Source organism: Protomyctophum bolini (genome assembly GCF_963924005.1).
Source record: "Protomyctophum bolini genome assembly, chromosome: 18".
NCBI classification, from domain to species: Eukaryota; Metazoa; Chordata; class Actinopteri; order Myctophiformes; family Myctophidae; genus Protomyctophum; species Protomyctophum bolini.
In genome coordinates, this window is record NC_137879.1 from 18862097 (window position 1) to 18872344 (window position 10248).

At 44.8% G+C, this 10248-nt stretch overlaps 1 protein-coding gene across 4 annotated transcripts in view; it reads left to right on the top strand.

Annotated features, from left to right (window-relative positions):
• Positions 1-9247, top strand: part of mrtfab (myocardin related transcription factor Ab) — a 52158-nt gene extending 42911 nt beyond the window's left edge. For 3 of the 4 annotated variants that reach the window (XM_080789024.1, XM_080789023.1, XM_080789021.1), the window contains 10 exons: positions 324-508; positions 2090-2261; positions 2452-2838; positions 3163-4167; positions 4625-4831; positions 5057-5173; positions 5705-5845; positions 6723-6815; positions 7366-7426; positions 7673-9247. In XM_080789024.1, the coding sequence (XP_080645150.1) occupies positions 324-508; positions 2090-2261; positions 2452-2838; positions 3163-4167; positions 4625-4831; positions 5057-5173; positions 5705-5845; positions 6723-6815; positions 7366-7426; positions 7673-8259 (2955 nt within the window). In that variant the 3' untranslated portion in view covers positions 8260-9247. The remainder of the gene's footprint in view (positions 1-323; positions 509-2089; positions 2262-2451; positions 2839-3162; positions 4168-4624; positions 4832-5056; positions 5174-5704; positions 5846-6722; positions 6816-7365; positions 7427-7672) is intronic. The other variant, XM_080789022.1, reaches the window with a different exon arrangement.
• Positions 9248-10248: the final 1001 nt, after the last annotated feature.

Sequence of the window (10248 nt, forward strand, 5' to 3'; positions counted from 1 at the left end):
GTTGTGCTTGTGATTGTTGAAATAACGGTAGTGGGTCGCACACACCAAGACTTCAGTTCAAAATATTTATTGCATTTTTGAATGGGGACAAAATGCAATAAATATTTTGAACTGAAGACTTGGTGTGTGCGACCCACTACCGTTATTTTTTAACGGGTAGCGCACCTACAGTCAGAGCACGGTGGTCACATGAACAGTAATTGATTGTTGAAAGTTGAAATACAAGCAGCACATTTCATTTATCATTTTATTTTACAAGCAATACACAGTACCAAGAAGTGTGGTAGTAATGGTGGTAGCATTATTTTACTTGCTGTGTCCAGATCAAGAAGCTGAAGTACCACCAGTACATCCCTCCAGACCAGAAGGCAGACAAAGAGCCTCCTCCTCTGCTGGACTCCTCCTACGCCAAGATCCTCCAGCAACAGCAGCTCTTCCTCCAACTGCAGATCCTCAACCAACAGCAGCAGCACTATAACTACCACACCATTCTGCCCGCACCACCCAAGTGAGTGACGCTCCTCCCGCACTATGCTTCACGTCACTGCCCACCAGAGTCCTGCAACGGGTCGGATACCCGTGATTCCCCGCGGGTACCCGTGTTTGACGGGTGGGAACGGGCGGGTATACAGTATATACCTTTATAAATGAACGGGTCCGGGTGCGGGCGGAACGCAACGCAGCGTGGGCGGTACCTTTTTTAATCAGTGGACCCTCACTGCGCGATGTTATAAACAGCAGCTGAGGTTTCTCTTCAACAGTGGAGACAAGTTAAATCCGTCACATGCCCAAGGAATCGACAGTGATGTCACATCACTGCCGATTCCTTCATAATGGCGTTCTGTTTCTGCTGCTGTGCTTCATGCTACTTCCTTGTTGCATAGCAGTGACATCACGGTCTAATCCTTGCTTCCTTATCGTAGCATTTCACGTGTGGAGTTAATTTTTTTATCACCAGGCTGCCGCTGCAGACTGTAGCCTATATTTTCGTTCGCGCTGATGAAATTCTAAGGGATTATAATGCCAACATTCAACACAAGATGTAAACTAACCCAGGTTATGTTGGCCTAATGTGCCACTCTGTCTAAGTGTAAATAAAGTTAAAAAGATTAGCCTGATGAGTGATGACCATATTTGAAACGGCCTCGGATCAAGACGGTCAACTCATCAGGCTAATCTTTTTTTTATATCATCCTCTCCTTGTTGATATATTATGCCAATATGCCATTTAGGTTGAAATCATGATATAACTATGTTGTGATAATAAGCAGCAGTAGCCTCAGTCATGAACTACATGTCTTCCGTTCCGTGTGCAACACACTGCCTCCACCACCACCACACCACATGCGGTGTTGGATGAAATAAAGTCAATGATAGCTATCGGTGCCTGTGATACAAACGGGTAACGGGGCGGGTAACGGGTCCATTTTTTGACGGGCGGGTCGGATCTGGTTTCGAGTTTTATATAAATCACGGGTAACGGGCGCGTAGCAGAACTGATGATTGACGGGCGGGGCGGGTGCGGGTATCGAAAATTGAACCCGTGCAGGACTCTGCTGCCCATGTTATTCCATTCGTTTCAGTACGGTATGCTCAAATCAAGTTGCAGAGACTTGAAGGTTGCTTGAGATAATGTGATATGGACCAGTCATATTTTGTCATGAAAGAAGGAAAAAATAAAGTAGTCTGAAGTTGAAGTAGTACTTTAACCAAAATAAAGTTAAAAAAACAAAATAAAATTAAGTTTTAAGTTGAAGAAGTAGTACTTTAACCTTTAAAGTACAGTAAAATATCACTTACCCTACCTTTTTAATAAATACCTTAATTTTCCACAATTCAAATAAAAATAAATTTTGTGTTGGTATAAGCCACTACTGTAACATTCTTCTCTTCCATGGAGAATTGTGTGTGCTTTTGACTTCTAATTATTCTGTCAAGGACAAGTATTTCCTGGCTCTCTAGTTTGACCATTTATGAATTTATGTCTGGCATCTGTTACACACTGTACTGTGTTTCATCTCCATGTGACCCCTGTCCATAGGGAATATTCAGTCAGTTCTAAGGCTGTTCGTTGTCCATCTCTCCACAGACCAAAATCTGAACAGCCTGCATCGACCAACGCCGGCCTCTCCCCCTCCCGCAGTGTTCCCACGACAACTGCCCCAACCCCTTCAAATCAGAGCGGAGCCACTCGTCAGAGCCAAAACCCAGTGGGAGGAGCCAAACCAGGCACACTGCCAGCCAATCTGGATGAGTTCAAAGTGAGTTCAGACAAAGACACTCTTCCTGCACTTCACTTTGGGATCTTGGACTGTATCCTGAAAACTAGGCATTCATTATAGTGTCATAAGGTCCATCTTAAAAAAGAAAAGAAAAAAAACTAAAAACTATATATATGTTCAAAGTGAAGAAGAAACAAATGATCCATCAGCTTTTCTTCTCTTCTCCCAGGTTGCTGAGTTGAAACAGGAGCTGAAGCTGCGTGGTCTGACCGTGTCTGGCACCAAGAACGACCTTTTAGAGAGACTTCGGAACTACCAGGAACAAAATGGAGGTGGCGTGGCCACCACCGCGGTGTCCAAACATGGCGTATCCACCCACACCGCTACCACCACCACATCCACACCGACCATGACTGCCACTACTGTCACCCACCAATCAGGAGAAAGCGTAACAATTCCGTCGTTCTCATTGTCGCCGACTACTGTTCCGGGGCGGGTCATGCGTTTTGGTAGCACCAGCTCCAGCCCGCCTGTGTCTCCGTGCCCTTCAGACCGCTCCCTGGCCGGCATGAGTCCAGATGAGACCAGCTGTAATGGAGACATGTTTGGAGAGATGGTGAGTCATTTATACACTATACGTGAGGCTACTGGTGATATACAGTAGGCTATCTAATGGAGTATGTCATACTGACACACAAAACGGATTAACATGGCCTCACATTAAATATAGCTACAAGTTGTGCAGCTACAAGTACCGGTATCTACTGCACATAATATATACAATAGATGCACACGTACTTAAGATGTATAAGACAGAAAATGTATGAATAAAAGGTTAACTTTACTTGTTTTCGTCCTTGTTTGAAACACTCCGCTAGTCATGCTACTGATGATACAGGTACACTAAACTGTTCTTCCTGTTTTCTCTTCCCTCCCTCAGGTGAGCTCTCCCCTTACACAGCTGACTCTTCACCCCTCACCCCAGACCTCATCCAGCATACCCCTACCGTCCCACCCTCTTTCCCCAGTCAAAGAGGAGAATCAGGGATGTTGTCGGAGCTCCTGTAGCCTCTCCAGGCCTTCGCCCACCGCTGGCCCGTCGCCCACACGGCCAAAGTCAGAACCTTCAGCTGGGACACCGATGGACACGTCCTCCCTAGAAAAGGACCAGATGCTCCAGGAGAAGGACAAGCAGATTGAGGAGCTGACCAGGATGCTGAGGCAGAAACAGAAGCTGGTGGAAACTCTCAGGTCTCAGCTGGAGCAGGGGAAGATGACGGGGAAGGATGGAACGGCAGCCCCCGAGGTCAAAGTGCAGACTACCATCAAAGCCTCTGCCATCCAGCCACCGATGCTCCCCAACGGCATGCTGGTCAGAATCAAAAAGGAGCCGGAGACGGCGGAGGAAAGCATGGATGGGGTGACGGACGAGTCCCAGGGCAAGAGGCTGATGATCCAGCCGACCCAGTGCTCACAGGAGACCTTGCAAAGACTCCAGCAGATCCACCGCCTGCAGATCCAGCAGGCCGAGCTGCAAAAACAACAGCAGTCGCAACTCAGACTACAAGTTGAAACACCATCGCAGCAGCAGAAAGCAGAGGCCAAGCCACTCTCCCAAAGACCACCACAGAGCCAACAGAAGACGGAAGCCCAGATCCTTCTGCAGCAGCAGCATCAGCTGCATCAGCTCATAATCCAGCAGACGCAGCAAAAACAACTCCAGGCGCAGCAAAAAGTGGCTCAGCAGAAGCTGGCCCAGCTCAAGCAGAACCCAAATCGGCTCCAGCAGGCCCAGCAGAACCACCAGAGGAACCTGATCCAGCTGAAGCAGGTCCAGAACCAGACCCAGGCGTTGACGGTTCAGAAAGCTGGGGGGAGCAGCCAGGCCAGCAGCAAGAAGCAGCAAAAGGTTCCACAGAAACAACAGCAAGTCACCACCCAACAGGTAGAGCTGGAGCAATGTCATTAGCAAATAGTCATTTTGGGCGAAGATTAACTTTAGCTAGAATTTGAACATGAAGTAAGTCTAGACTTCTTCTGTTATTAACCCCTTTAGACCTGAGGCCAATTCTAAAAAAACGTCTTCTAAACCTATGTTTCTATGTCAGTGGTGCTCATGTCAAGGACCCCCAGAATTATCTGTATTTGGCCACGGACCCCCATCCAAGGACCCCCCTAGAAGCAAAGATTTGCACTACATTTTCATGATTTTTTCCAAAATGGCTAAAGTATAACATAATCCTTAAAACACCAAAAGGGGTTAAAGTCACTTTGGGTACATACAAAACCGCTGTTATGTGTTGGAGGGAAGGAAAAAAAAGAAAATACCCCAAAAACATGCAGTTATTTTTATAGTGGAATGTTCTTTTAATGATATCTTCCTATTATGTTCCTCTCTCCAGGTGGCTCCAGTTGTCATCAGCCAACAAAATGGCACTAACGTCCCCACTCAGACCATTTCATTGGACCTCCTCAAGGCCAATGGTGCACCTACCTTGGTCACCGATGGCAACGGCAACCACTACTTGATCGCACTGACCAATCACACCACAGAAGGTCAGAATGGACTGTGCCCATTGGGCAAGACCAATGGACGCATCACACTGCAGGTAATGCATGACAATTGCCACTGATATGGAAATATGAATGAATGTATAATATTATTTTATACCCTTTTAATGCTTTTCAGCAACTATTTCCCTTCATTTGCAATGAGAAACTTCTGTGTAGTTTAACACTTACTTAACTGATGCTAGAATTATTCTAGTGAAACAATACTCTTATCAATAAGCACTTATCGCTAACTGTCAATCATACTGTCCTCCTGTTTTCAGAGATTGCAGTCAACTCCAAGCAAACTTCCAAGCCAAACTGCAAATGACGTCCCCAGCACTGTAACCCAATCAAAGGACGAAATGCAGCCAGAGCCTGACAGTCAGCCTATCAAAAAGGTAGATAATGCACTATTGTGTACCATGTCACCCAAACTGGCCGTGGCTTGTATCGCCCCAATATCTTGCTCGTATCTAACAGACATTGACTTCGCTGATGACATCGCGCTTATCAGTCAATCATTGGAATATGCTCAGGCTGTCTCTTGAGCAGGCCTCCAACTGTGTTGGTTAAACTTATATCAGAATCATTTTATTTGTCATTTTCCTATGTACTTGCATACAAAAGAACATGAAATATCGTTTCCCCTCAGTTATATCTGTCCAGGCAGGCACCTAGGCTGGTAATCCATCTTGACAGCGTGTCGCGGGTTCGAGTCCCAATCTCGACGACCTTTGCTGCATGTCTTCCTCCCCATCTCTCTCTCCCCCTTTCCTATCAAACTATTGTAATCTATCAATAAAGGCAAAAAGCCCCCAAAAAAATAACATCTATCCAGAAAATATAGAAATGGTATTGCTAGATCATATTTGACATGCAGTTTTGTCATTTTGCAATCTTTTCGTTTCATTTTCTGTCACCTCACTTAGGTTCAGACAGCAGGTCTACACTTGGACTCCAATGGTGTGCCAGAAACCAGCCTGTCAATCTCTGCTCCGCCCAGTCTGCTGCCTTTCTCTGATGATGGGTCAGATTCTGAAAGCCAAAGCGCCATAATCTCCTCTCTCAAGGTAACGGATGAACACCTACAGTACCTCCTCATTTCATCCTGAAAGTCAGCCTCCCCCATTTCACCTTCACTTTTCAGTAGGGGTGCACTGACAACGATACGGCTAGGTTTACTGAAACTCTAAATTCACACGACTAGAGTGCCTCGCATAGGTTAACAACAGATGTCTGAAGAGATCAAAAGTTTTGCTCCATTTTAATAGGCGTGCGATGCATAGTTTTCAACAAATAAACACTTGAACGTGCATAGAGTAAATGTAACAGTAGAGTAGTAGCTTTTCGGCAAGCAACACCATCAGACTTTAGACATTCTTTTGTAACTTAAAAATTATCATTTTCCAAGTAGAAAATTCGATATACAAAAGGACAATTACATGAAAAGCACATACACAGAAAATGAAATGTAAAGAAAAGACAAGACAATAAAAAACGATTGTGTTGACTATGGTGTTATATCACAGATCGACTTACTGTACTAATTACCAGTATTTTATTTTATTTGTTCAATCATTCAAGTTAAGGGATGCAATTCACAAATGTGAATCTATCCTATGATGCCTATCCTATGCTGCCACCTTGTGGTCACTGATTGACTTCCAGTTCTTTGCATATTGCTCTGCCCTTGGCTTAGCCTAAGAGAGAAGGTCAAGTTTGATTTTAGGATAACTTATGCTATTCCAAGGAGGAACATTCTGCTCAACTACATCTAAATGTCAAAATAAATTGCAATTGTAAAAAGAGAGAAAAGTACCCGGTCAAGAAAATGGTATCTGTGCATCCCACCTTTCCAGTCATTTCCTCAACACTGTAAACTATCGTTGATTCTCTCTTCTCCTTTCCCTACCCCTCCTTTCTCATTTCATCACTCCATCCTCGCAGAGAGAGGATGTGTGTCCACCTTATGACCGACACACACTGTTCACCCCTCCCTCTCCCAAACCCACCTCATCTATTTCCACTCGGCACCCCAAAGTATGTCCTGAAAAACACCTCGTCCTCAGTACTTTGCTCTTTTTTCACCATCTAACAGTTTCTTGGTCCGTCTCACAGGCTCATGCATGATAGTTCTTTAAGCAGGACTGCATATTTATTAAATCATTACAATTTATGCATCAGGCCCACTTTTTGTATCAGGCCCTATTGGTTACTTTTAAACAACAAGCATGATCTCTTGGCAGAGATAATAAAAATAAAATACATAGCTAATTGTGCAGCCCTGCTCCTGTGTTGAAAAAATGTAATGCTGAAGTATTGGTGCTGTTTGGTCAGTGTTGATTGGATGCGGTGCATGTCTGATAAATGACCTCACCGGAAGTGTGGATGTGTTGGGTTTTGTTGATTGGGAGAGCACTTTAACAGACAATGCCAACTGTTCTGCGTTTTGACATTGTTCATTTGATGTTTTAAATTCTGGGTGTATGCTGTCACCGTGTATTGTAATAAGCATGATGGTGTGTTATGTGTTGGTGTGAGCCTGGTTGGTAATGCAGCTATTTTCTAATGTGGTGTTCTGTCTTTCCAGGAGAACGGTCTGAGCAGTGAGCAGATGGATGATCTGTTCGATATTCTCTTAAAGAGTGGAGGTAATGACCCTGCATGTATACCAGCATGTTCCTAAACTAATTCAGTTTACACATTACATGTAGATTGAAGGTCACACATCATCATCATACTATAATTCACTCAATTTTGTTGACTAAGACTAGACTAGTCTTAGTCTACAAAATTAACACTGCAAAGGAAACATGTACTTGTACATAGCCATATAAATACTATCATGCAATGACCACTGTGTTAATGTTTGTTGTCTTTTCTTTTCCTTGCTGCAGAAATCTGTGGCTTCAAGGCCAACCCAGACCCGTCTCTCGCCCACCTCCACTCTGATCCGCCCTCCCCATCCTCGCCTCCATCTCCCCTCCACCTCTCTCCTCCTACACCTCCCACCGCCTCCCTGATCGCCACCTCTCCCCGGCGGCAAGCGCCAGAGGGAGACCCTTGCTGCGCGGGAACCGTGCGGCTGGAGGACTTCCTGGAAAGCACCACGGGCGCCCCACTGCTGGGCATGGAGCAGGGCGGAGACCTGACGTTGATGGAAGACCTGCACAACCAGATGCTGGGTGGTACGCCCAGCATCCTGGACCACCACTCCACCCCCATGGACACCTCGGAACTGGGCTTCTCCTCTGCCCACACCGCAGGCCTGGACTTCGGTGACCCCAACTTGGACAGCATGGACTGGTTGGATATCTCAATGGCGGGGAGTGGTGGCGGGGGCGGCCCAGAAGGTCGAGGAGGCACAGGAGGAGACGGGGGCACAAGCCTGGCGCCATTAGCACCTCACACTCCGCCCAGCGTTTTCTCTGCTGATTTTCTGGACAGCACAGACCTGCAGCTGCACTGGGACTCCTGTTTGTAGCCCGGACGCTCGCTCTGCAGAAGTGAGGAACGGACACACAACGCTGGTTCACACTCTGTACAGGCTCTGTCTTCTAGCTAGCGCACATACAGATATCCTCTCAATGCTGTCTTTACCACTGCTGGTTACTGGCACACAACACAGTGTGCCCTGTGTTTTGCCCACAGTTAGCTGAATGGTGAACGAGAAAGGACCTGAGAACATGGAATATTCATTAGAATGGACCTTCCCATTAAACTCAAATGGACTCGTGTTATGGGAATATGCCATGGACTGCTTTTAGCCAAATTGATCAAATCACCACTCTATCCCCAGTTAACCAGGTGGCTCAAGATCAAAGTAAATCCAATGTAGATTGACTAAAACACCAAAAATGTAAACCCAAGAACGTATTGATAGAGCAGGGTTGAGAAGGGATTGTTGGTGAAGATTTATGGTGAATGAAGCGAAACACAGGTGGCACAGTTTGTGTGTCAGTGGCTCCAATTTTGCACTTATGCTGTATCTGATTGGTTTATCGGGCGGTGTTCCAGGTGGGAGATCAGGTAAACGGCCGAATCATATGGTGTCTAAACAAGTGGCTAAAACGCAACCCAAGACCATCTTGTGTTCTATCAATCGGCTGTACTGCTAACGCTGTGACTGACTTTAGGCTGAAACCCCGTCCTATGCCTGTATAAACCACAAGAGTCATTGGTTGAAATTTACTGATGAAATTAACCTCATTGGGGCAACCATTTGGTGAGTTGTAGCCTCATTAGAGGTTAGGTATTCATGGAGGTGTTTTCGGTAGACCACTATGCATTGCTGTACATGGTATATTATCCATTGTCCATACAATGACTTATTTTTCTTTTCCTGGTCGCTTAGTCAAGCTAGCAGGCTGGGGAATACATGGGTTGAGGGCTCGGATTCCGAACAACTTGGACCTTGTCTTTTTTTTGTAAGAAAGTAATGTTTTAAAAAATAAACATGCAAAGAAAACTCAGGATGTGTCTGTTTATTTTGTTGTTGCATCTGCATGCTTTTTTCAACCAGTGGTCCAGGGACCACAAGTGGTCCTTGAAGTGGTCGCCAGCTAAACGTTGGAGAGTTGGTAACCTAATCCTAATGGACCCTAGATAGATAGATCTTTAACTCTTGAGTGTAAAATGAAACGAAATTGACCCTTACTCTCAAGAAATAAATTGTTAACCATCTGCATTACTAGTTTACAAGAACTCTACACAATTTGAGAATGTAGAAGAATTGTTATTTTAAGCAACGTTTGCCTATCTCTGGAAGATTTGTGTCCTGTGGTCCGTGGCTCAAATGCCGAATGAGGGTTGAAAACCACTGCTTTATGTGAAATGTGAATATCGATAAAGGTTTCACTGGCTGGTTTAGCTGGTAATGCAGCAAGAAGCCACTAGAGGGTGCCATTGCATTGAAAACCACAGCTTTGGGGAGCATGTAAATGAAGCGCACAAAATATAAAGGCATACAAATTAATTATCATCGATAAATGGATAGATAGTGATACACATTTCATATAAAAGTTATTCCTTATTCCTATCTAAAGACTATCAGAAAAGTTTTATATACCTTTTGTCTTTGTTTGCATTACTGAATCTTCTGAGAAAAAGGCATTGGCATTGATTGAATGAAACCCTATAGCCTATACCCTTATACTGTAATTTGGATATTATGGTTGCAGCGTTGAATGTTCCTTTGATTTCAATGAACAATCTATTATTACAGTATAATTCAATCTATATAATTTGGCATAATCTATATGTGTTGCATTGGATAACTGCTAACACACACAGTGTCACACCAATGCAACTCCTTGCAACATGCAATGCTGTAACTTCCATTCTCTCGTCTCGTCTGAGTCTGAAGTCCACCGACCGGAAGTTAAGGGACATCTCAGCTGAGTGCAGACGGAACGCAGCTGGTGGTGATGGCATATGCTTAACAATACATTGTACATTATGTAGTCAACAAGAC